Raw genomic sequence first — 27,887 nt, forward strand, 5'->3', positions numbered from 1 at the left:
AGTGTGACTCTGTTGATGCTACATGAATCTCTGTGTGTCTGTTGATACCATTGATTCTGGTGTCTTTCATATACATAATCTAGAAAGTACTGGTCACTGCACTGGAATGGTTCTTCTCTTACTGCGCTGTGATGCGGAGACATGGATGCTCTGACTGGTGGGTTGTGTGACCTGTTTTGTTCTCCACCTTAGCAAGGCTATCCAGAGGTTTGGGAAAGATACTAGCAGAAATGCCAGTCATACTTGATTCTTTATGTTTTTCCTTTAGCAGCAGTAGTCATGCTAACATCTCTGGATAACTCTTTGAGGATGAATCAAAGCTCAGAGATGCTGATGGTGTGCAGTCTGTTGATTAGGATTTAGGGAAAATGCTTACATTTGCTGGGGTTGCACTCTATTGGGAGCCAGTTGGCAAGTGCTCCTGCTTGATCTGGACCTCCTTTTGGATAATTTGGTTAGCATGAGTGTGTTTGATTAGCTTTGGTTAACATGGCACCTGCACCCTTTTCGGGAGATTTAGAAAGGCTGCTGTTGTGTCTGCTCTGGGTAATATTTTTACTGCAGTTTAATAATATACTTTCTATAAACTGTATGGGTGATTGGGTGCAAGGTGTGATTCAGCCCCTCCCTCCCCCCAAAAAAACCCCCAATCTTAAGTTCTCACCATTCTGGCTATGTGAATAGACTGGAGTGTCTGCAATTCAAACCCCAATATTAAATGTCTAATAATACAATGAGCCCAGCAGGCACGGGCAACTGTGTGAATAAACCCCAGGTACAATGTTATAGTATTGTTAAAAAGTAAAATGTGTCCTTCTGATATATTTTACTTGCCAATGTTTCAGCGAGAAAAGAAAAATGCATTCAACACTTCCTATATTTATATCGATACAAACATATTTATTTAAGGAAAAATTCATGGAATTTTTAAAGAAATGGAACATTTCAAAATAGATCCATAGAAGCTTCTTACATACTTAGCCTATGATGTTTGGGCTGGCTAGTTCAGTGATAGGAAGAGGGGAGAGAGCTAGCCTTAAAGGTGTAGTATTTTGGCAGGAAGAAGGAGGCCCCATGGGCTTGGTGGGCCAAACTTGTTCATGAGCCAGAGGTTCCCCATCCCCAGGCTAGGCAGATCCTTGCATTAAGGAAAAATAGGCTTTTTAGTTTCATACATTCTAAAGATAGCTCTAAGTTCATTTATTTCATATACTTCTGGGTTCTTCTGCACCATAGAACTTCTGCATATGTTGTAAGCTGTCCCAAGATGCCGAGGCATGAGGGGATGGCATATAAAAGTTTTCAATAATAAATAGAACTCAAGGCAGCTTACATGGTGTTCGCACTTGGCAGTCTCCCAGCCAAATACTCTCCTGACCCACACCTGCTTAGCTTCAGCACATTGGTTGTACCCTGTACCCTTAGACCAGACTGGTGTATATAAAGCAGTTCGTCTGAGAAGTAGATGGTAATTATCTCTTGCTTTCTTGTGCTCCTCTAGTACATATATACGACGTCAAAGAGAAGCTTTCTGAATCTTTGGAGACTAATGAACTTATTTGTTTTAAATTCCTTAGCTCAGATTACTAATGACATGTGACATGCATGCATGCTATTAGACAGGAAACCGGCTGCAATCAGGAGGTGGTCTACACTAAGGGGTTTTTTAATGTATCTCCTACATTACTGCTGCGGAGCAGAATGCTTTCTGTATCCTACTTCTATAGTGTTTTCTTTAGTGCTTTATTCTGGAATTTCTTTGGCTACCCTGATAATGCTTTTTCTGCTTTTTGTAATTCAGTTGAAGAGTCCGTGTTGATGTGAGTGCTCATCTAGCGCTGTCATTGCCTGTCCTGAGGTGTGGCTCAAAGTTTCATAAGCTGAAATCGCCAGTAATTTTGGAGAGATGTTCAGCGGTTGGGTGTGGTTCTGTGGGGTGGCGAAGAGAGGACTTTGGGTCACTGCCATTTTCACCAGTCTTGTTCAGCAGGAGTTGACAGCATTCTTGCAAATCTCAGTCTCTCCCTCTCCCTCTGTGTGCACGCGCATGTTGTTTCGGCTGCGTCTCTGTAGGTATGTACAGAAGAAATAGTCACTTTAATTCCAGACCAGGGGTAAATAAACTGCTACAGCAATGGCATGGATGTAAGCAACATATCATGAGAAACATACCATAGGCTTTTATTGTTATGGAAAACCAAACCACAACAAAAAAGTCTCTGCCCAATGTATTCCTTCACTACTGCTCAGGTGCAAGGAACTGAGTGAGGAGAAATAGCACCATGACTGAAGTGTATCATGGGTAGGTTTGACAAGGTAAACTGTAATATTCTCCCAAGCAGTCCCAAACATCATCAAGCTAGCAACACTGCTTATTAGCACTAGGGATGTGGTAATGTGGGTGGGAACAAATGGAATGAAACTGTTAAGTACGGTGATGACAGGATGCGGTTGTTGGCCAGTCTCTTGCCTGCCCAGTCTAGCACTGTCAAATCTGATAGACATGGGCTCTCCAGGGGGATCTCCAGGGTCTCAGGTGGAGAGCCCTCGAGTCACTTGCAACCTGATCCCAGCTGGCATGTTGCCGGACTGAACTTGATATCTCTGCAAGCCGAGCAAGTGCCCACTGGGTCCTTTCTCAGTACAGAAGTAGTTCTGGGTACTTTATTTTTAAAGGGAGTATTTTGTGTTAGGGACAAAACAACAGTCTTAATAATAATTCAGAGAGTAACTTATTCACTGGTCATTAGCAGATTGTCTATCTAATAATACATTTTCTGACTTTTAAGTTTCTGACTTAAAATCCCTAAGTTTGAATTTGTCTGTTGAGATGATCACTGACCTTCAGCTATTTCATAAACATATTTTTCTCACCAGATATAAACTGCAATTCTTTAAAATAACACACATTAAATGAGAATCCACACCTACAATTAATTTGTAGATGCTATTTCTTAATTTTAGGAAAATTTGAAAGCCCATATGTTCAAAGATCTTTATCTGACTTGAGAGTTACTAATTGAACCTGCTGTCTGCTGATGATTAAAAATAATTTTGTGCTCAGTCATCTGTAAAATTGAAGTCTCTAAGCAGACTGGTGGAAAGAATATTCCTTCCTAACCTTTTCTTTAACACCGCATAACCAGGCACTTCTTTTTGTCAGCAAGAAGATTTGCCTCCTGTTCTTTCAAAGAGAGCTACACAGCTGCCTCCTGTTCAACGCACTGACTTGAAACTGCATTATTTAGAGCATGTTATCTGAACCTTTTGGTAGTGATCAGCTTTCACATGAACACTTTTTCTGCTTTATCTTCAAGTTTCTCACTTTATAAACATATCTATGGAGCAGTGAAATCTGTCATTGTGGAGGGAAAGGGTTGGTGCATGTACTTGTCCAGTATTTTAGGGGTGTGCAAGAAAAATGTTTTTCCCATCTTAGAAGCTTAAATTGTTTCACTTCATTAATATGAACTGTATTTCTTCCATGGTTGTTTGAAATGAGCTCATTTCTTTTCTTATACACACTCATTGTCAGTTTTCTATTGATTTAATGGGGAGTCCCAGGCAGTGGTCTAGTGTCTCTAACCTTGGTGTTTTCCATCCAAGTAGCATGCACTTTGGGGGCCTTCCTAGTATGTATGTATGTATTTAGGATATTTATATGCTGTCCTTTGCAAAAGCCTCAGGACGGCTTACAAAGATAAAATACAATTATCACCAAACATAAATTATCGACCCAGTACTTCCTAGTACTCCTTCAAGGCATAAGACATCCCAGGTTTCAGAAAGCTGGGACAAAGGGTACCCACTGATAGGCAACCCAGTTACAGAAACTACAGTAGCCTTGCGCAACTCTGTGTCCTCCAGCTTTGTTGGGGTTTAGCTCTCATCTTCCCCATCCAACATGGCCAGCACAGGTGTATGGGATTTGTCATCCAACACATCTGGAGGACATGAGGTTGGGAAAGGCTAACTAAAGAACTATCTGCACTTGCAAATTCGGCATAGTAGAGGTGTTTCACTTGCACAGAGGATCTGGAACAGTTGGGGAAGGCCAGTGCCACTCCTAGCCTTAGTTCAAAAACCATGCTACCCCAGTGTTTTCTGCTCTTATAGCCCTCCCTCCAGCCACCAGTGCTCTGAAAAATATTGTTGTAATAGTTTGTTGAAAGTAGCAGATCATGCCATATGTTAGGCTGTTCTTTTAAAAACTTGGTCCACGTCTGAAAGATCTCCTGATTCAGATGCCAAAAGACTGTATTTATCCTTATGCTTCCTTTTTATGAGATGTATCAGGTAGGAAAGAGGATACTTTTTATGGAAGCTTCAGCTGCTGATTGTGTGCTACTGACTTTTGAGTTTCAGTTTTTCTGAAGCACGTGTGGGCCATGTGTCCATAAAAACATGATCTAATTTTAGACAAAACTAGATTTCTTTACACCTTAAAGAATGTATCCATGCAAACTATTAACTATTTTATTTTGTTTTTCCACATAAGGGTCTGTGTAAGGTCTGATCATTTATATAGGTGTATGAGCACGTGTTAAAACTGCTAACAACTTAGAAGTCCAAATTAAGGGAAATGTCTTAACTCCTTTCTGAAAAGCTTGAGAGAATGGGAACCAATCTTAGCTTTGAGGAACAAGCATTTTACAATTAGAAATCAGGAAAAGTTCTTTCATGGATGGCTAACAGCCAGGCCTTTGCAAAAATCATTTAACAATAATTGTTATATAGACTAGAAATGTTAAAATGTGGTATATATTTAAACTAAAGGATATAACAGTTCATTTAGAATAACATAAAAGGTAACTCTAGAGAAAGCAATAGGTTAAAAAAATCCTACACCAACAGTTCCATGATTGCACATAACATTGATCTTTAATGTGCGTTTAATCTCTCTTCACATCTTATAGTGGTCAGAAGTGTAGCTCTTTCCTCGGCCTGTCTTTTGGTCCCAGAACAACTGCCACTCTAAATTATCTTTTAAAAGTGTGAGGAAACAGAGCCATCATTATTCCTTGATGACCTTCAGCAAAGGCAGGTTCCAGCAGGATTATCCATTAGAAGAAAACCTGAACTGTTTTTCTTAAGGCCCCTGGTTTTTCGCCAGCCAGTGGCTGCCGCTCAGCTTTATTGCTGCTTTGTTCCTTCACTCTTTCTAATCCCAGATGTACATTCATATATTTTATTTCCAGTGACCGGAGAGCTGTTTGGAAGTTGGTGGAGACACACAAGAGAGGAGGAAAGAGATAAATTGTGTAACTGCTGGCTGACTTTTATCCATTCCAACTACTAAATGGGTGCTATTTTTCTCTTCCATGCTAATAATCTAAAGTAAAACTAGGACACAGAGGTCCCAATTCCTTGTAGAATTTAACGTGCCAAGATTCATAGATTTCAGTGGGTTTAGGCAGCCTTAAACTTGCAATGGATCAGACTATTAAGGTAATATTTATCCAGAGCGCTTTATGGTAAAAAGGCCTGCATACTTCTGACCTCCCTGCTGGTTCAGTAGGCCAATTAGTAAAAGCAGAATATGATACAATGACTTCTTGAGATGCAACAGTGTAAGGCTGTTCCATGTGGCAAAGGCTAGATATAAAGTTTCTTCTGCACAGTTTTGGCCATTTTCACTACTTCACCAAAAGTATGAGCAAAAATTGTGTGTGGGGGGTCGGGAGGGATAAGTGGCTGCCTGTGCTGCTATAATTACTGCAATTCACATGGTTCACAAGTTCCTTCACACGGTTGTCTTTCAAGTTCCTACCTGCACCTTTGCATTCAGATATATCATTAGTCCTAATCCTGGATGGGCAAGTGATGGAAAGAAACTAGAAAGAAATAAGTAAGAAGCAAGATACAGACTTCTTGACCAGTCTCCTTCCTCACTTGCCTACTTGTACCACTGGGATGGTGGAAATTTTTGTGACATTATGGAAGGAAACATTTTTGGCTGTTAATCTGAGTGTGCCAAGACTTCAGAGGCATTGTGGAAGGAAAACAGCAGCTTTGTAATGTGCCTTTTAGGTGCTGTCAATGTGAGAAAAGTTCTCAAATGTTTAGAAGGGGAAAAAAAGAAGACATCAGATTTTGAATCCACCTGAACTCCAGAACCCATGCATATTAAAGTCTGATTACTATCTGGATTATTCTTGTTGTCTTAACTGTATCATTCCATATTCTGTTTACATTGTTTCAAATGTCATCTAGCAGGTTATTTCTGTGTTACATTATTTCATAAGAAATCCGTATCAACACCCCTATTTTCAGGGAACTCTTCATGAGCATATTTTTAAAAAGCCAGTTCAGATGGTCATCACTGCAAATATATTGCCTGAGAAGAGGTCTGGAGGATAGTGGGTTTAAAGTTGCCCTCAGGATAAAATCCTCCCTTGTATGCCAGGGACAAGTAGACTAATGCTAAGTTAGTTTTCTGCATGCAGGCTATTCTTGCCTCTCCATGAAAGGAAATGGCTAAAGCTTCACCTGCTTAATTTTTACATGTAGTTTTATCCTCTTTAAGCTGGCACAGCTGAGCAACAGTAGTATATCCTTAAGTGCACTGAGCTAGTAATGAAGAGAACAGTTCCCCATTGTACTTGCGGACTTCTAGAAATGAAAGAATTATTGGTATGGAGGAACATGTTTCTGGTATTTATTGGTAAATCATTGTTGGAATGTCTCATTAACTAACTTATTACCAACAAATATTTTGACCCTTGTGTTTAGAAAGAACGAAATGTAATTGGAACAGTATCTTAATAACACGTGAAGTCATACGTCACATTGTAGGAAGTGTCATGCTCTCCTCATGGGATTGTGCCTACCAACGCCTCCTTGAGTGTAATCACTCAAATTCTCATCAAGGTAGTAAGCCTTTCTGTTCACTGTACAACATCAGATTATAGCTGGAAACTTCTCTTCAGGCTTCCCTGAATGCTCCTCTGTAATTAAAATATTTCCTGTATGCAGAAAAGTAACACCTGTTTACAAGAGAAAGGTGGGGGTACGGGGTACCCTTGTCGTACTCATCATGTACCCAAAAGTGCTGTTGCATAGCAGGAGGAGTGCAGGGGCTTGTTCTCTGCTGCCCCAAGGGCCATGGACTTAAATGACAGGTGGGTAGATTTTGATTAATGCTGGGAATGATCTTCTTGATGGAGAAAGCAATTTGATAATGACCTCCTCTGCTGAAGATCCAAGCAGGATCTGAGGAGGCATATGGCTTTTGCAGCTCTGAATTTTCTGCATTGAGCAGGAGGTTGCAATAGATGTCCAAAGTTGGAATAAAGCCCCTTCCAGTTCTGTAACTTTGTTTACTCTTAACATGCTGGGGTTCTGTAAGGGAATTTTTTATACAGGGAACATTCAGAAAGAATCCAAAGAGCTTTTTGAACATTTTGAGAACAGTAAATGTACCTGTGTGAGTGTTGCTATGAGAGCAACCTTCTCCTCTGAATTCTGCCCAGTCAGAGTTCCTGCCTGCAAGGACCATCTACATGTAAAACTTTATGTACAGGTGGCCCACATGTAAATTCACTGCAGCCACTCCTTGTTTGTGAGAAGTGCTCAGTGACTTTCCCCTAAATAGTATTACTACTGGATTCAAAGCATGCAGAAAAGGTTACAGCAAGTCTGTTTGCCTTGAAAAGTATTGCCTCCATCCCAGGAATGCTGTTACCTCATCTGTATGCTGCTTTAGCATCATAAACGAGTTCATGGCCCTCCTGGTATTATAGCAGTACAACCTTGAGCTCTGAGCTGGGAAACTTCCAGCCTGCAGACAACATGCAGACCCCTTGTTTAGTTTTATACCCACCCCTGTGTTTCCTGCACTCTCCTCCTCCCACACCCATTTTCTGTTCGTTGTTCTTTCTTGCATCTTCTTGTTCCTTCCTTTTGTTTTTTACTTTGCACTCTTGCTTCTCTGAAGATGGCACTCCTACAGGATTAAAAGCTATACTCAAAAAGGAACCTCAGGCCCATCTGCTGCTGAATTTTGCCCCCTGCCATCACATGGTCTAATGCAGATCTCCCCCACTTGGAAGGAAGGAAGGAAGGAAGGAAGGAAGGAAGGAAGGAAGGAAGGAAGGAAGATTCCCTATCCCTGCTGTAGGATACAGCCGGCTGAAATGTAATTTGAAGGACTTGAAAATGTGGCAAAAAACCTCTTTTGCCCCTTGTAAACTAATAAATTTAATGCCACTGGTAAACCTTCTGTGAACTCAGGTGATCAGAACAGGACAAATGCTTCTCTACCAAACATATCAAATGGTTTCTTTGATAACTGGGCTGTGGAAAACCCTTATCACCTGACTGATCCTTTAGATTGATTTTGTGTGGTTAGTGTTTTGCCTACACCTGATATATATAAAAATCTGTACCATCTGGCAGAATCATACAGAAAATCTGGCTGCTCCGAAGGCTCAGGGGAGACCATGCATCCTGGAGGCTGTTATTTTTGGTTATCTGTTTGGGCTTATATGTTGGAAAGGGATTAAATGCAGTGACTTTCCCAAAGAACAGCATGTCAGTATAACTACTCAGAGCAACAAGAAGTTACAAATGCACATGCAGGCTATCATTTCAGGGAAACTGTATCCCTCCAGATGTTGGACTTTGTTAGTGATAGAGGTAGTGTGTTCAGAAACGTGATAATAAATGTCAGTATAACACTTGAACTATGACTGTACCCTGCCTAAATAAAGAGAATATTGCAGTATCAGCACAGACGAAGGGCTTCTCTACATGAGTGTTTTCACCTGCCATGTTACTTGAAGCTTCTGGATTGTTTGTGAAATTAAGATCAACTTTTATACATCTCTTTCCTCTCCTGAGGCTTTTATTTTCCTGCCCTTGTATATTTTTCATGACAAGAACCACAAGGTGGTCTTGAGGTACAAGCAGAAATGCAAAAATGCATGACCAATTTGTAGCATTCCATAGCATGGAATAGTTCTTTCATAGCTCATTTTCCACATCTAAGAAAAGCCATGGAAATGGTTGGAAAACATGGGAGAGGCCTTGGAGGATGACAGCAATATCAAGTAAAGCATCTACCAACTACCGTGGGTGGGGAGTCATGATAATGAATGCTTTGTCTGGAGGAGTCCTGTGTCATTTGCACCTGGGTGGAAGTGTTGCTCCAGGACTCTCCAGCCTTTCTGACTCAGGAGGCACACTTGACATTTTGAGAGTCATGGATGCTCTCAAAAAATGTTCCCATGGTGGGCCTGGGCAGTCACAAAAAGTGCATGTCTCAGGAGAGGCTTGAAAAAGAAAGAGAGCCAGTGTGGTGTAGTGGTTAAGAGTGGTTAAGACTGGGACTCGGGCGATCTGGGTTCGAGTCCCCGCTCAGCCATGGAGCCAACTGGGTGACTCTGGGCCAGTCACAGACTCTCAGCCCAACCCACCTCACAGGGTTGTTGTTGTGGGGATAAGATGGAGGAGGAGATGTAAGCTGCCTTGAGCCCTTTGTAGGAAAAAGGCAGGATATAAATCGAAAAATAAATAAATAAAGTATCTCACTCAAGGGTGTAAGTACAAAGCAAAGGTGGGGTCTCTGTTCCAAATAAAAAATGAACCCTAAGAGAGATGGTACTGGAGGGAAGCGCTGTTCCACAGGATGCAAGCCTCTGGTTTAAAAGGCAAAAGGTCATTTAATTTAAAAATGTCTTAAGGACTAAAAAAATAAGAGGAACAGAACCTAGTGGAAAGACCCCATAGTTATTCCAACTTCTAGAGGTCGAGGGGCCATTTTTGCTCCCTCCCAAGTGTGGGTTGTGTTCTGTGCAATACCATGAGGCACCTGAAAAAAAAAATTGCTGCCACAATGCAGTAGCAATACAGTGGTTACATTTAGCACAACAAGGCAGAGCACTGGTTACATTAGGTTGTTTCCAATGTATATGCAAGCTTTTTGGCGCTTTGTAGCAGCTACAGTTTGCCCAAGGGGCCAAATTCAGCTTGTAAACAAGTGAAATGTGGTGATTTGGGCACCGTGTAGCCACTACAAGCACTGCTTTTTCTCCATTTCTTTACATGGTGTGTGTGTGGCGGGGGCAGAATCTAGGGGTTGCAGGAACTGTGCATTGTGCAACTTTGTCTTATGGTTATGAAGAAAATATCTGATGTCACCCATAAAGACTGCCATCCAACCCAGAATTTGCATGCCTGTCACTGCGGTACAGGCACATGTAACGGAGAACTGGATGGTAGCCAGTCTGCCTTCTTTAAACTGAAAGGAACAGCATTAGAAGGGTGTGAAGGCCTTACCTGCATTAATCTTCTTGAAGAACCAGCTCTGCATAAAACAGCACAATGATTCTTCTTTGTCACAAGTAACTCCTCATTGTTTTTATCTTCCAGCAAAATACAGTGTGGAATGAAATCTTGCTTCTGTGCTGGGAATTCTATGCTTCTATGCATTAGGAAGGAAATAAAAGAACAGATTTGATGCAGTGCGAATAGCTGGCAGGATATTAAAACAGCAAAATATATGGCCATTGCTAGGTGTATTTTTTTTCTTCTATTTGATTTATTCTGTGACATTTAAGTTCAGATATCTGCATTTTACACCTAAGGTGTAATTTGTAATTTATCAGAGGGTTTTGGCTAGTGGGTGGGCAACCCAAGCTCTGCCCAGCATAGACAAAGGTCAGGAGTTTTACAAGTCCAAAGCATCCAGAGGTTACTAGAGCTGTCCACAGTCTTTCTTTTTCTGTATCGTTCATACATTTATTATTCATTATATCTCTACTGACATCATACATATACATAATGGGTGCATTTGCATGTCATGCTAAACCACCCTCGAAATAAGCTACAGTCACATCTTGGCAAATGTGTGAGTGGTGAATGATCTGTGCTCACAGAAAGGCAGTGCTGCTTTGTTCACTGCCTTTGTGTCTGGATCTTCTGTTCTTGGGAATACTTTGGCATGCTTACTTCTGCACTTGTTGGTGAGGTTATACCGCAGGAACAGGCTAAAGTGTGACCCACCCAATTTATGGGAGTATTTAACTCTGATAGCTGTCAAAGTTAAAGCTCTGCTTGCCAAGTGGGTTTTAGATCATTAGTTTAGAAAGTGTTACAAAATTTCTTTTTAATAGGAAACCATACTGGTAACTCTGGGCCACCTACACACGGTGCCCATCTAAGGCTTCCCACCCCTACAGCTGAGTAAGCAGGGTTTTAAAAAAGCATTTTTTCTCAGACTATTTGCAAAATTTTCAGGATGGTGGTTAGAAAAAAAGCTTGGCAAGCACTCCAATATACTGCTGGAACTCTTTGAGAATGCTCATTGCTGTCAAAATGCAGGGTCACAGAATCTCCAGGGAAAAAGTTGAAAGTGGGGCAGGAGCTGTAGCAAGCACAGCATGGCTTGTGATTGTGGCAGGAACGGTGGGAAAGCAGCACCAGATGCCTCCAAGTTCTGCTTGGGCATTTTGGAGGTGTCTGGAACTGGTGTTCACCTTCCTCTCAAGCGTGGCAATGGTATTTTGCTGCTCTTGCCAAGAGGCTCTGTAGCGGATCCCCCATACCCTCAGTTGAGTCGGTTTGAGTTTGTAACCAACAGCAGCCTACAAGTCATGTAAATGCAGTTAGTGAGAAATCTGTTCTGGCTAATCAGTTTCTTTGTGATCAAGATCAAGTAGCAGATCTGTAGTAAAATAAGTAGTCAGCTGGACTAACTGCCAGAATGAATGAAGCTGCTTTCAGATATCATGTCATAGTGAATGTACAGCATATATCTTAAGTTTCATGTTTGTCTTTGCACATTTTAAGAAGTGGTGCTCTGATCAAAGCTAGTTACTTAAGGATTCCCACTGTTGTTCTCTGCTTAAACATAGCATCTGGCCTGATCCACAGCCCATTTATACTGTATTTATTGCAATGAAAGGTGTTTGGTTACAATAAGACATAGTATAGCATTGCTACCCTCTGTTCAACCTCTCTACCCGCAAAGCTCTGTGGAGAAGATGTCATAAAATCCAGGCCTTTGGCAATTTGGAAATTGTAGTTTGAGTAGCCACTATAACAAAGAGAAGGGGATGAAGAGCACATATGTACTGGCAGCTTAACTCATGGGAGACATTTGTTTCCAGGCTCTGTTTGTAAAACTAGGCCAAATGAGGCTACTGAGTAAACAAAGGAAGTTTATTAGTTCCATGCTGAAGTGATATGTTCTCTGGGCACAATAGGAGCTGCCTGGGTTTTAATTACAAGAAAGGAATGGAATAATGGTTTAGCTCCATCATCATTTCCTAGCCGTAAGGGACGTAGGGTTTATTCTTCTCCATGGGGGAATTGTATTCCTAGTTTTTTATTAGCGTGAATAGAAGTCCCTTTGCATGCGTGACCCAATTGTACTTGATTAGAGAAGGCAACACTGTATTGTGAAGTTTATCTTAAGTAAAAATAAATATTGTTTCACTGTGTGTTTTTTGCAGAGGCACGGACTGATATTTGGTTAACCTCGTAGGAAGAAGAGCAATCATGTTATATGACATTCTATTTGTAGAGGTTCCTGTTCAGGTACTTGCATATGGCAAGCATGATCTGACTTGCTCTGATAGTGGGATGATTTCATGCACTGGGTATTCATGCAAAACATATGACAATGTGTTGGTGGAGAGTTTTCTTCTGAAGTTTCTGAAAAGCTGGACCAAACACAGCTTGGTCATATAAGAAGCACAGTTCGGCTTGATCAGACATTATTCATAAACAGAAAACATTGCTATGGAACTGTAACTCAGCCCTTTTCAGTCCTTTTGATAATGTACAACAGGCCCATGAATTTGGGGTCTGTCATCACAGCAGGTTCTGTTTCCCCCTGCCTCCTCCAGTCTATATGTGCCCAGAACATGCCTACATGCACCCCCTCAGATTCTGGTGGTGCTTACCACTTCAGTCTCATGGTATCTCATCTGTGCATCTCTGTTCTACATCTCTGTGGAATGACTAAAAGGACTACTGTGCTTCAAACATGACTTTTCCTTGTGGCACATGCGTTACAATTATCCTTGTACTATGAAATGTAAAATATCATAAGGCTATGTCAGAAGGAGCGAAGTCCATTTGGAATCTATGTTCAGTTGTCCAAAAATAAGCTGATATTTGGGTGAAATTGGAACTGTGCCCAGGTAATTTTAGACACTAGGCAATAACGGTCTTACAAAGAATCTATTTAGATGGCCATGTTATTTCAGTTGCACAGTGGATGCTAATTGCCTGCAGTCTGCCCAACAGCCAACATGTACTTTACATTTCTGATACATTATAGTAAAAAACTATAAGGGTTCCAACATTCATTCATTCATTCATTCATTCATTCATTCATTCATTCATTCATTCATAGCTTTTCTAATTCGTCCACTACAGACATCTTGGGAAGGTGTACAAAAAATTTCAGGAAATTTAAAGAAGTACTTTAAATTAAGAAAAACTTCCATGAATGTGCACTTTTTATTTTTTGCTTCAGCTGCCCTGCTGCCTTGACCACCCAGAGAATGGTAGTGATTATTTCCTGCAGAGTCCTGGATTTTAGCCTCTGGGTCCAGTCCTGGTTGCCACATTGGTTGCTGTGTGTTTGCTTGAAGTTCATATTTTTAAAATGCAGTTTTACATCTTTGCTTCGTCTCTGCAAATGAGTTCTTCTTAGTCCAAACAGAAAAAAAAACATTAGGTCCTTGATTCATGAGATAACCATCTTCATGTGGTCACACTCTGCCCATAAGACTTCAACCCATGTGCAGATAGTTCTTGCTGAAAATTCCAGGGAAAACTTCACAGCCGAATCAATTTTCCTAGATTCAAGTAACATATTTATTCCTGAAGATTTTAGTCCAGTTCAAAATGTATTAACTATCCTGATAGTTGATTGCAGATCTTGGGTTTTGTTGGAAAATAATTTTTGCTTTAGTCATGAAAGCAAGAAGCTGTTGTTCATTTTTGTGCCATATTCTGACCAAATTAGAAGATTCACAGTCTTTAGCTTGTGGAATAAAGCTTGCCTGAGCTCTACACATAGGAAATCATAATCAGCTATTTACTAGCCAAGCAGATAAGTTGTACTATAAGTTTTCCCATTCTTGAGAAACATGAAATTGTGAGCAAGAAAGCTAAAGTGGAAAAGTGATGACTTCTTTGTCTTTTTCAAGATAGTATTATGTATTTCAGAATATTGTGAGTGTTGTAGTGTAAAGACACTACAATAAAGGAACCATAGCTTGCATGCAACAGGTTCAACCCCTTATTTCTCCAGGAGGGCTAGGAAATGCACCTGTCTGGTGACCTGGAGAACCAGTGGCAGACATGGAGCCAGTCTGCATGACGTGGTGGCTTATTATGGGTTAAATTATCCACGATAAGCTGAGACACTGCCCAGAATATGCAGCTGTTGTTCTGAATATGCAACTCCCAACTGGTGTGATAGAAGGTTGCACCATGTTACGTAAGCTCAACCACTGTTTGTTACACTCTCCTGCCATGCAGCACTGCTCATCATGGCTGAAATACCCATGATACACTGGTCTGTTGATGAAGATGGGCTCATTATGTAGACTGTAGTGAGGTGGAGGAAGCAATAATCAGATTTAGCTATAAAGCAGTTTCTTATGTTCCTGTGCTCCACAGGTTGGGTAGGGTTTCAGAAAGGCTATCTGACTTAAAATCAATTAAATCAATATATGAATATATTTAATGCAAAACCTGGAAATTTATATTTATTCTTGTATGTTTTGGCCCCACAGGAATGCACATTCCCAGATTTCTTCACTTACACTCTATCAAGTCCAAGGAAAAAATGTGTAGGATTTACTTTAGCTCTGCAGTCATATCACTTAGTAGCAAAGTATATAGGGAGGGAAGGTCTAACCTTATCTTGGATGGAAAAGGAGAAATTCTCATTTGATTTTAAATGAGAGCATGGACTATAGAGCTGAGGCCCAAGTTGAAGTTGGTCTGTCTTACTTTATTTTTTAAGGAAAGGCTGACCTACTACTAAACATCAAGGGCATGGTGGATAATGGATAATATGGTTCTGCTAGTGTTGCATCTGCAAGAAACACTTAGACATACAGTATGATGGAACTGGATCCACTTCCATGCCTTGCAACAGATTTAGGGCTTTGCTTTGCTTTGTTTTTTCAACTTACATCAACTTACTTTAGAAATAGGCATGTGGATTAATTCCAGGAGTTCAAGCTTGGGAAAAGCTTGGGATGATTCACATTGTCATTTAGTGTGAATGGCTGCTTTTGTAACACTGAAAGAATGTAAATCCTTCTAAAATGCAATAGCCCTATACTTCTAGTTGATATTTGACCTGTCTCATACAATATATGGATTAACATTCTATTAGCAGTGCATACCTTGTCAGTTATGTACAGGGTACATATGTAGTTCTGTGTATTTACAAGGAATGTTTCTCATATAGAAAAAGTAGTGTGTGAAAGCAATCCTTGATCAGTTAAAAGCATGAGGAGCCAATGGTTATCGTAATGCATCAATGTGATATGCAAGTTGAACACCCATAAAAGGTAAAGGTAAAGGTTTCCCCTTGACGTTAAGTCCAGTCATGCCTGACTCTAGGGGGCGGTGCTCATCTCCGTTTCCTGGCCGAGGGAGCCAGCGTTTGTCCTCAGACAGTCTCCGTGGTCATGTGGCCAGCATGACTAAACACCGAAGTGCATGGAACGCTCTTACCTGCCCACCAAAGTGGTACCTTTTCATCTACTAACACCCATAAATATAACTAAATCCCAGACACATACTTTTTCCATGGACCTAAGAGAGAGCAGATTAAGCATCCCAGAAGTACTGATTCCTGTGGCATGATCAATCTTTTTAGTGGACCACTTCTTCAGTAGAACTTGAATCTGCTTGTATAGTCATATTGCTTGGGCCCTGTTTCTCATCTTGGTTAGATTCAGAGCATTGTGGGATATGGAGTATTAACATGGAACTGCCTGAAAGAATGTTGAACAAACTTGAACAAAATCTGTTCTGGCCAGTAAAGATGGCTACTGTCTGATCAAAGGAAAAGCCAAGTTTCTGTATGCAGGGATCTTTTTAACAACTTTAAAAACTTATCCTTATTTGCCTGCCAGGATGGGCATGTTCACATTCAAGATGTCTATTGTACAGCCACATGATCAACTACTGCATTAGTATACAAGCACAGAATCCAAATATGTGATCACTTCAGGGAAGTATACTATAGGCACCACACTGGGACTTACATGCCATTAATCAATAACAAAAGTGGGCAACAAGTAAACCCCAGAAGTGGTGGCTCCAACTCCCATGAGCACAAGTGATTATGCTAGCTAGGACCGGTAGTGAATTGTAAGCAAAAACAACTGGAGGGACGCATCTTGTTCGCCTCTGATCTATAACATCACAGACCACCTGTTTCCATCAGAAATGGTCTCCATAGCAAAGCAATAGAAACCATTGTAAAATGACCTTTACAAAGCAATAGAAACCTCCTTTAGGAAGTTTGATAAATGTGGGAGTCACCTGACTTTTCAAGGGTTCTCAAATACATCAAATACATCTGGAGAGCCCTCTGCATCTCCACATATTTGAACTTTACAATGAAGTGGATTGGAGCTACCTCCTACATGTCAGTGGAACATAGTTATCACATATGAGAGAAGCTATACCTTCTGCTGTAACAGGGCAAATGGGAAGTCAAATTTCACCATATCCTGAACTAATTAGTTTGTTGAGAATTAAAATCTTTCTCCTTATGAATATCCCTTTACAGAGAATTATGAAAAAATGCTTCTAAAAGCTTATATGAGTATTTCTGCCACTTTTTGTGAATTTCTCTCATTTAGTGTCTGCTTCTACTTTGTAACAGTTTTGTTATAACATTGATCAGTGCTTTATTTCTCTCCTGATTTGATTCAACTCACAGGTGGTTCTGTGAAGGCAAAGAACTGCAAAACTCTCCTGATATTCAGATCTGCAGTGAAAGCGGAGGACTGCAGACACTCATTATAGCAGAAGCCTTTGAGGACGACACAGGGCGCTACTGTTGCCTGGCCTCAAATTCCTTAGGCTCCGATTCTACTTCAGCAGAATTGTTTGTGGAAGGTAAGAGAGCGTGGCAACCAAGGGAAGAACCCACACAGCTTCTCCACAGGAAAAGAAGTCCAAAATATTTTGCATTAGTTTTTGTGAGAACTACAGCAATAGCCCCAATTTGTAGAAGGCTATAGAACTGCAGTTGAAATACCTGTGTTTGTGTATCTCATTCTACCCTGCCTCCTTGGGCGATTTGCAACATTGGACCAAGGGTCTTATGCACTCAAGGCAATTCACTCTTACCCAAGTTAGCCAATTTTTTGTTATAATGTCTGTAAAATTACAATGCCTGGAACAAAACCTTTTTTAAGAGAAGTGAAATGATGCTATAAAATAAACCATGGGTACATTGTCATTTTGTAAGCATGATGGAAGTTTTTTTTTAAATTGTTTTGATGCTTTGCAGATGACAGTTTACCTCAACTCTGAGTGTGCTGTTTTTTTGTACTTTCAGGTGCCAGTTCCTCTGATTCTGACAGTGACATTTTCAGATCAAAATCTGGAGCCATGCCACAGTAGGTTTACATAGCAAAGCCAACTATAGAACATGTTTCTTGGCAGACTGGAAAGATAATAGCAAAGGAGTTCCACTTCACCTATTCTTCTGGCACTAGCTCTACAGACAGAAAAAGATTAACCAGTGTTAATTAATGATCAGGTCATGTGAAAATTCTCCACTGAACCTTGGACCGGGGGCAGCGTGCATACAGATTCTGGCCCAGAATCTCCATTTTGGGTGTCTCTGCTGGCTGAAGTTTCAAAGTTAATTTGTTTGGGAGAAATAGTTAGGCAGGTTGTCATGGCATGTTATCTGTTTCATCGGTGACTAGAATATTATGGGTAGAGCACTTCCTAAAAACAGGCATGGCCTATGCATACTTCCTCAGGCCAAGCATTGCCTGTGGTGATGTACCTAGAGATTTCCTGTGTTGAAGGTGATTTCCAGGGGCAACTCTTATTTAGAGCAGCTGCCTATCATTTATTACTTCTGGCTAAGAAGAGAGTGGCTGCTCTGGAAGAGGGCTGTGCTGGTGGATCACCTGCAACACAGGACGGACCTCCTCAGAGCCAGGCATTTGCAGCCAGGTGGTCCATTTTTGCTCAGAAAGGATTCTTAGAGCAGGGCAGAGAGTAGGTGAGCTTCTGGAGCAGTCCCCACACAGAATCATGGAATGATACAGCTGGAAGGGGCCGATAGGTGGCAGTGACAGTAATAGAAATCCTTCCTGATGGAGGGTGAAATTTCCCACTTCTGCTCTGCCACCTGAGGCAGGGTTTTCACTTCTAGGAGGCCAGTCCTGTGTGCCAGAATAAACTTGTTAGTCTTTAAGGTGCCACATGACTGGTTATTGTTTTAATAAAACAACTTATTGTTGTGAATAAATGGATGACTTTGAGTTGATGACCAGGCAGAAGGTGGAGGCATAGAGTATAGGGTTTTTTCCCTCCCAATTTTGAATATTTAATATAAGTGCCAGTCTGCAGGGGTCCTTCTACAGTAAATTTCTAAGTGGAGTACTTGATGCATCTTGTCTCTACTGCTCATGCATGAGTGCGCAAAGTAACACAATGCACAGATGGCCATGTAACTTGCTAAAGAAGCTCATTATGAGCATTTATTCCTGAACTGGAATTATTTACCATATTCATGCTTTACCGAGCTTCACCGACCTCTTGTGAAGTGGGTTAGGCTGAATGGTAGTGAATGGCCCAGATTATCCAGTGAGAAGTAGAAGGCATTTGCTGGTCCTCTCTGGTAGCAAAATGCCTGATGGCCACAATGGCTGTTTGTGTGTCCTGCTTGGTGGTTGCCTCTAAATGAGACAGTTCATGTTTCGCTCTTGAATGAGAAAGTTTATGTAGAAAGGAGGAGTATGTCTGGAAGTGGAAACATCTCTGTTTCTGTTTTCTACCGTGGAATAGCAATTCTCTTGCTTTCAGGAAAGCATGGGATGTGATTTTTGCAAATGTAGTGAAAAATGTCTGCTGTTGACTGTGTGTAGACACTAATACTGTGTGTGAGTTCAGTACTGAGGGTAGAATGGGAGGGCCAGTACGGGTGGCTAAAACTGGAGCGCATCATGGCCTTGACCTAGACTTGCTTGTGGGGGACAGGGGGGTGGTGTCTAAAATACAATGTGAATTAGTCGAAGGAAAAGCTCCATTTGTGGGAGCAACAGAAGGAGGCTAACTGTAGATGATTTTGAGCCTTAAGGCCATACAGGATCCAGCTCTTCACATGTTAGAGGATAACACCACTAGGGTTGGACTAATGGGTACAGGTAGCATGTCCCACAGCCCCGAGGGCACCCACATATCGGTGCTAACTGCAACACCTTTTTCCTTCCCTTTTTACAGACTTTTCATGTAGGGTATACTGAGCAAATCTCCGACACCTGGTTCAGGGAAGAAGGAGGCACATGTCGCTGCCTTGTGCTGAGTCAGACATTGATCTGCCTAGTCTAGTACTGTCAGTGCTGATTGGCAGCAGCTCTCTAGACTTTAGGACAGGTGTTTTTCCCTCCTATCTACCAGGGATTGAACCCTGTACCTCTTGCTCCCAAAGCATCTGCTAGAACACTGAGCCATAGCTTGAGACATGGTGCCATGGTGAATGTGATTATGTATCACTCTGCAGTGCATCTACCATATAAAATTAAGTCCTTTTTTAAGAAAGGAAAAAGATGTCACTGTTCGTTGGTGCCACTTGATAAGACAGGGAAAGCTAGCAGAGGAAGAAAGATCAGGTGGTAGGAAAGGAACAAATCGGCCCTGTTTTCTCTTTATTAAAAAAAAAAAAAAAGAACTGATCTGTAATACCTAATAAGGAGTGGGAAAAAGAAAACAAGCAGTCAGGTTGGTGGAAGAGACATCTTGTTCATTTCCTGGCAAGCACCTCTATGCTAATACATGCTACTTTTAAGATGGGCTAGCAGTCATGTGAAAAGCTACAGTTTGTTAACAGGGTGACACAACGGGAAAGTAGCAGTGCCCTACAAACCATTTTTGTTATTACTTCAGGTTGAATAGGATTGAACATGAGAACTGGTTATTTAATACCGTGCTTCATCAAAGGGAAAGCAGTGAAGGGGGCATTTTAAGGATGTGCCCTCTGACTTCTCTTTGTTTTTCACTTACCCTTTATCCAGGGCCCAGAAGAAAAGCACTTCTGTCTCTTTAACAATAGGATCTTCTGCTCCAAAGGCTGGAATCACTACCGCAGTAATCCAGCCCATCTCTGTGCCTAATCAGCAGGTATGCAGGTATTACTTTTTTGGATGTCAACAAATTTACTTGAATTCTTGGTAGTCTTGGTAGTGAGACATGCTCACATAACAGTTTGGGGATAAACTGACCAACATTCTTTATATAACGGACATAAGTTATTGTAGCTGACATGTCCTTGGTCACCTCATTTCTTAAAAAAAAAAAAAATCAAAGTTGCTTGTATGGATGGCTGTATTTCCTTACTCCCCAGTAGCCAAAGCTCTCTGGGCAGGTTACAACAGTCCCTAAAATAGTACCCTAAAAATGTCCAAAATACAAAATTTCAAACTGCTTTGACATCTAAAATAATAGTTAAAAACCTAAATACATGGGTGTGTCATTTAAGCCATTAAACAGCCTTAGATGTTTTTAAATGTCTCAGCATGGAGGGTTGTCCTAACTAGGTGCCAGAAGGAGTTGTGTATCATCACTTCCCAGGTAAGTGTGTATAGGATTGCTTCCTTGGGGCAGTGTGGCTCCAAGTTCCTGAAGGAGTTTCTAGTCAAAGCATTTTCGAAAGAGCCATCCTCTAGATCAGTTTCCCCCAAGGCTGGACATAGCTGGTGCCCTCCAGGTGTGGACCAAAACAGCTGTCAACTTAGGCAGCATGATGGGGAAAGCTGTTCTGGGCCAAGATAAATATAGCCTGCCTTCAGTTTCCCCGCTTGGGCAAAACAAGAGAGTTGCACCACTGCTGCCTCCCATTGCCAGCTGAACATTCCTCCTTTTTCATCTCCCCTGACAGTCACTGCTTTCCTTCCAAGATCATCATGTGTGTTGTGCAGGTGCCTGCATACTGCCAGACTAAATATCCCTCTCACCTCTTTCCTTTTGCACAGACTCATGGCCAGCTCTCCTCATTTGATGCACCTTTCCCCTTGGCTGCAAATGCTTGCACTTGGCACATGCTTCTAATTTAAATGGAATGGGGGTGAGTTGATGTTGAGGCACACGGTAGCTGCTATTCAAAGCGTGGCTCCGGAATGACTGCTACCGTGTGCCCCACTTCCTAGCTCTGAAATAAGTTTATTAATTTGTATGGCGTCCGCTGGAATGGGCCAGAGTTGGACTGTGACTCCTAAAACCCTAGTAAAGCCTTGGAATGCAAAGTTTTGACAGCTCTGCTCCTTTTACCAGTTTGTCTGTTGTTGGTGCCCTTTTTATTCTCTCCGCATCGTTCCTGCTTGCATGTATGCATTCTTTCTTGTTTTTAACCTTCATCAAAATTTGCACTTAAAACTCACCTTTTCTCCAAATCCCCTTTCCTAGAGCACCAAACTTTCTCTAAACCTTTTCTATGGTTTCTCCTGCAAACTTCTGTCTCCAGCATTCATGCCATGTTAGCTTCCTTATTTATTTAAATGCATTTATACCTCCTAACTGGCAGATGTTTTGGGGGTATTTTACAATCATAAAGATTCCAGAGCATCAATAAAGTAAAACAAAATAATGGAAATATAAAATATGAAAACATTTAAATGTTTAAAGGGAATCAATAATAATCAGAGCAACAGATTAAAGAGTAAATATCTGCTGGAAGAGGAAGGTCCTGACTGAACTAAATGAATATGGTGAAGATACCAGGCAAATCTCCCTGGACAGGATATTCTACAGATTGGGGCCACTTTGGAGAAGCTCATGCAGATATTGGCAAAACACTAGGTGCTGTTACTGTAAATGAGACAAACCAAATTAAGAGTACTAGCATTAGAGGATTTTATTATATTGTTAGAGATGAGATAGGCAATATTGTTGCAAGCATTTTATTTTGCTAGTGATATTGCTGCATTTTACAAATGTCTGCCACTGTTTTTCAGGTCCAAAGTCCTACTTCATACCTCAGCAGATTAGATGGATCAAAACCTAGTCATGCTGCACCCACTTTTACAAAGGTCTGATTTCTTCACTGCAATTTTGAGTCTTTTGTTATTAAATCCTAAAACTATAGTTTGTTGGGGTACTTTTTAGTACATAAATCACTTAAACCCCTTTAAAACCACTGAGTTAATACGGATTTTTTACTGCATGCATAGCAATTGGCTTTTAGGAAAAACACTTCTATAATAATTACTTTCTGTTATTTGTACTACAGAAGAACAAGAGGTAAGTGTGTTTTATTAACTTTTCTTATCATTTCTTATGTTTAATTATCACTATAAAACTCATTTTTTATTTGCCAGCTTACAATATATGTATATTATTTGTTCATTTGTTATATTCACATACCGCCTTTTTCCTCTAAGGAACCTAAGATGGCTTGCAAATCCTTCTTCCTATTTTATCCTCACAATAACCCTGTGAGGAAGGTTAGGCTGAGAGTCAGTGAATAGCCCAAAGTCACCTAGTGAGCTTCATGACTTAGGGGGGACTAGAATCCCGATTTTCTGAGCCCCAGTCCAACACTGTAACTACTATGCCATGCTGGCTCTCATCATATTTTTCAAAAGGATAATAGTAGCAACAACAGACAGCTACATGTATGCGTACACACACACACACACACACACACACACACACACACACACACACAGTCTAACAAATGTTTCTGCAATAAGCATAGGCAGTCCAGAGTCCTCCATGTCTTCTGGATTACACTTGCTATAATCTCTGACCATTGAGTGTGCTTCTGGAGCTGATGGAAGTTGTAGGCAAAACATATGGATGGCAACAAATTCCCCTATTCTACAAATTCAGTGATCAATTTGCTGGTGGGTAGATACCATCTTATAAAAATTTGAGGTTTGTTCTTCATCAGAAAGAAGACTTAAGTGACTAAGGGGCACTGTCCTGAGGATTCAGAGTTTATGTATGACCTAAACAGAAACCATATTTCAAAAAATGTGCCCCCTTTTTAAGTAAACCCCTTAGTCAGTTTTTCTGAATTCTGCTATCCACACTTGGTAAAGCCAGCCAGCCAGCCTTGCATAAGCCTCTCTGTCTTCCAATGTCTCACAATTGCTGATCTGGCAGCTGCTAGCAGAGACTGGAAGATTCTGATGAAATGAATTTCTGCAGGGAACATTAAAAAAAAAAAGCAAATGAACTATTAAAGAGCTAGGCATAAAAAAGAGTGTCAACAATAAATCTTCAAAATGCTTGAGCATACGAACAATGCCACTACATGTTGAACAGAAAATCCTCAAGCATGGTGGGGAGAAACCTTTATTAATGGAGTATCTAAATCATCATCGTACGTCTGACAAAGCAGACTTGCACTTTCAGTGCAGTTAAGGATGTGGGCTCAATCTACCTGGATATTTTCTTATGCAACGTTTGCTGAAATGGATACTGTGAACTTAGTGGTTTTTAATTACCCCCAGGTAGATGCACCCAAAGTCTTATACGTGCACTTTTTAATGCATGTATGCTAAGACTGCACATGGGTGCCTTCATTCCTTTGGAGAGGAATCTAATAGTAAAAATTAGCTTGTAGACTATAGAAAGATTTTCCCACTGAGAGTACAGTAGTAATTCACATTTCCCCAAATAAAACTTTCCTAGAATTATTTTGTCACCATTAAAGTAAGACTGTGTGACAGAGCATGAAAATATTGCTGTAATCTGTAGATTCTCTGTTGGGCTTCTAGGAGTAAGTTGTGGGGTGCTTTAAAAAAATCAAATACTCTGTTCAACAAACTTTCAGGAATTGCAAAATTCAACAGCAAGTGAAGGACAAGTAGTGGTACTTGAGTGCCGAGTAAAAGGAGCACCTCCCTTGCATGTCAACTGGTTTCGACAAGGGATTGAAATTCAGGATTCCCCAGACTTCCGAATTCTTCAGAAAAGTAAGTGGCAAACTGCTTCTTGATTCAAATATCCAAGCAGTAAACAGTCCAGTCTCTTCTTTTGTCCTCGCATGATCATTGAATAAAGCTCAATTTCCTTTCAGAGTACTCCTCCCTTGTAGATACCCATATCTATCATGGTACCCAATAATCAAAAGCTATATTAATCTTGTTATCTATTAATACGGCTGTATGAAACATTTTACCTTTGTATATGTAATTATTTTAATGCGTTTCCCCCTTTTCTTTCCATTCCCTCTTCCCCTTTGGATGATGTGATAAGCAGAGCCCCGGTCTGCAGCTGAACCTGGTAAGCATCATGTGAAAGAACAAGCTTTTTGTTCACTTACTCTTTTTGTTTGTACTGAACTTGAATAGCACAATGTTTCTGCAAGGGACTGGTAACATGAAACTCCCTTCAAGACAACCTATTCTTTATCACAAACTTCAGACCCTGCTACCCTGTGCTTTACATCAGTTCCTTTATTAGTGGATGGCAAACCACATCCAGATCAGTCTGGGCAGCCCCAGTGGGTAAACCTTTTAATTCTCAGAAAATGTTTCCCTCATCAGCTTGCAAGTTGCTTAATCTCCTCAATTCCATCCCTAAAACTCTACTGGCTTACATTCAATAGTATCACACCATGAAATGCTAGATTTCCACTTTTCAAATATGTGTTAAATTAAATGTAAGCAGAGCCATCTACTTACAAAAGAAAGAAAACATTCTTAGTTCGGCATTCCTTTTCAGTATATGTATGTATTTATTTATTTATTTAAAAATGTCTATGCTGCCCCATTCGCCAAAGCCTCAGGGTGGCTTACAAAACATCAGTTAAAATATAAAACACTAAAAGTATAAAACACATTAACATTATAAAATAAGTCGCCCTGGCCGAAGAATTAAGCAAATAATATTAGCAATTAAAATGACATTTGAATAAAAAGGTCTTCGCCTGGCGCCGAAAAACAAATAACGACGGTGCCAGGCAGACCTCTCTGGGGAGCGCATTCCATAGATTGGGCGCCACCACTGAGAAAACCCTCCTCCGAGTACCTACCCTCCTAATTTCCTTCACGGAGGGTTCCCGGAGAAGGGCCTCTCCCGCAGATCTCAAGGGGCGGGCGAGCGTATATGGACGTAAGTGCTCCTTCAGGTAGCCAGAACCCAAGCCGTTTAGGGCTTTATAGGTCATCACCAACACCTTGAATTGGGCCCGGACTTCAATGGGAAGCCAGTGAAGCTGACGGAGGACTGGAGTCATGTGAACATAACGCCCAGGCCCCGTCAGCAACCTGGCAGCTCTATTTTGAACCAATTGAAGTATCTGGACCGTCTTCAAGGGTAGCCCCACGTAGAGTGCATTACAGAAGTCAAGGCGGGAAGTCACCAAAGCATGTGTCACTGTCGCCAGGCAGTCGTACTCCAGGTAGGGGCGCAGCTGATAAATCAGCCGAAGCTGAAGGAAAGCGCTCCTCACCACTGCTGTCACCTGAGCTTCCAATGAAAGCTCTGGGTCGAGGAGCACTCCCAAGCTGCAGACCTTGTCCCTAAGAGGGAGTGCAACCCCATTCAGGACAAGATTCAATTCACCCTCTCCGAAGCCTGATCCACCAACCAACAGGACCTCCGTCTTGTCCGGATTGAGCTTCAGTTTATTGGCCCTCATCCAGCCCATTACCTCGACCAGGCACCGGTTCAGCACAGCCACTGCCTCACCTGGATTGGTGGAAAATGTGAGGTAGAGCTGGGTATCATCAGCGTACTGCTGATTCCGCAGCCCACACCTCCTGATGACCTCTCCCAGCGGTTTCATGTAGATGTTGAACAGCAAAGGGGACAAAATGGACCCCTGCGGTACTCCATGGCATAGCTGCCATGGCACAGAGCCATAGTCCCCCAGCACCACCTTCTGGAATTGGTTATTGAGGTAGGAGCGGAACCACTGCAAAGCAGTGCCTCCGACCCCCAATCCCGCCAGCCTATCCAGAAGGGTACCATGGTCGATGGTATCGAAAGCCGCTGAGAGGTCCAGAAGAAACCTTTATTTGCAGGATAAAACTCCTAGAACTTAAAGGCCTCTTCCAACCTGTTGCCTTACACATGGGTTGGAATGTTCTCAACAAGCATGACAATTTGTTCTTATAAGGGTCGAAACAAAAGGGTTCGTATGAAGTGCTTTGAACATCTGTAAGTCTTATATGTTAAGCATGTGTTCATCTTCTCTATTGTGTACATCTGGATAATTGTCCAACCAATTTCACAGTTGGGATGCTCCAAGACTGTACCTGCAAGGCTAGTGTCCAACATCATGTTTCTTATGGTGGCCATGAGATGTCCAAATAGAAGGTCATTAACTTGTTGCTTCTGATCCTAGAGGTAGTATATAGCCATCATGATGTGGTATGGTGAAGTTCTAAGCACCAAGTGGGGTCCAGCAACAAAATGAAGCAGTGTAGATTGCTTCCGGTCAAGACTGGATCTGCTGCAGGATTATTTGGAGATGAAATAATCTCCATTTTGGGGATGAAATGGATACATTTGAGCTCAGTTCCAGTCACTTTAAAAATCTTTGATTTCTCCAATGGTATTGATGGCCAGCTCTCACTTCCATATTTTGGGGTATTCATTGTGAATCAGATGACCTTTCTAGGAAACAAAAAGATTTTGTCTACTCTTTGCCTATTTTTTCATTCCAGCATGACTCCCACCAAATTCTTGGGGGGTTAGTCTTTGTCAACATCCCAAGTCATTGAGTTATCAATGACAAGTAGGGTTGGTTCTTTCCCCACTTAAGGGTTTTTGAAGCCCTCCAAATATGAGGTTACCTCAAATCTGCTGCTACCTCATTCTTATGTAGGGATAACATAATAAAATTATGGGAAAATTTGAATTGGTATTAGAAGTGGGGAGAGAGTTAAGGAGAATGTGATCATTCCAGAAGGAAAAGGCAGAATTTGAGGAACATGCTGGAATAAATTGGTATGGTCATGGCGTTTTTCATCAGAAATATCCAGCTGACTAGGAGGCAGGAATAATGGGAACTAACATTCTGGAATAAACTGGGTGTGGCTTGGAGAAGCAGGAGCCTGTAGACACTGTAAAAGAACATGTGACGCAAGGTCAGGAAGTCTTCGCAGGCAGCTCAGGCTATGTGATGCTTGCTGCCATGTGTAAGTATGGTGGAAAGATGGCAGAGGTACAGCTGGTTCAGGCGTGAGAGTAAACTGGGTGAACGTCCCAGAGCCTGACCTTCAAGTAAGTGTTCAGAGGAATTATAAACAGGTTTATAATAGAAATGCTTGAAGCACCATTACACTCCTCATGAATTGTCTGTCTGTCTCCATTCCTAAAGGGTTTCCCCCTCACTGAGTGTGAGGGTTTTTTGGTTTTGTTTTAAACATAGTGGTGTAATAAATAATGCAGGAAATCAAAGAGGACAGCTTTTATCTGTTCATCTGCTAATCCTTAACAGTCAGCAGAAAAAAATCGGATGGTCCAACTGATGCATGCAAACAGGTCAGGCGTGCTGGGGGTCATGAATAGAAAAAATGCTTTGTGGTTCAGGCAGCTGAGTGATTATGAAACGGGTTTTTCTTGTCATTGCTAAGTTCTACCAATGTAATGTGTTTTACACTCCTCTCCCTGTCTAGACGGAAATCTGCCTGCATCACAAATCTCTTCAGACTGTTTTGAGAATTAATAGCCAGTCAAATTACTTAAGGCCAGCATCA

At 41.3% G+C, this 27,887-nt stretch overlaps 1 protein-coding gene across 6 annotated transcripts in view; it reads left to right on the forward strand.

Annotated features, from left to right (window-relative positions):
- PALLD (palladin, cytoskeletal associated protein) overlaps positions 1–27,887 on the forward strand; it is a 265,196-nt gene that overhangs the window by 95,898 nt on the left and 141,411 nt on the right. For all 6 annotated transcript variants that reach the window (XM_044430707.1, XM_044430706.1, XM_044430709.1 and 3 more), the window contains 6 exons: positions 16,931–17,109; positions 17,555–17,615; positions 20,250–20,355; positions 22,185–22,259; positions 24,011–24,152; positions 24,439–24,462. In XM_044430707.1, the coding sequence (XP_044286642.1) occupies positions 16,931–17,109; positions 17,555–17,615; positions 20,250–20,355; positions 22,185–22,259; positions 24,011–24,152; positions 24,439–24,462 (587 nt within the window). The remainder of the gene's footprint in view (positions 1–16,930; positions 17,110–17,554; positions 17,616–20,249; positions 20,356–22,184; positions 22,260–24,010; positions 24,153–24,438; positions 24,463–27,887) is intronic.

The sequence above is a fragment of the Varanus komodoensis genome, unplaced genomic scaffold (assembly GCF_004798865.1).
Source record: "Varanus komodoensis strain SLA01 unplaced genomic scaffold, ASM479886v1 scaffold21, whole genome shotgun sequence".
NCBI lineage: Eukaryota > Metazoa > Chordata > Lepidosauria > Squamata > Varanidae > Varanus > Varanus komodoensis.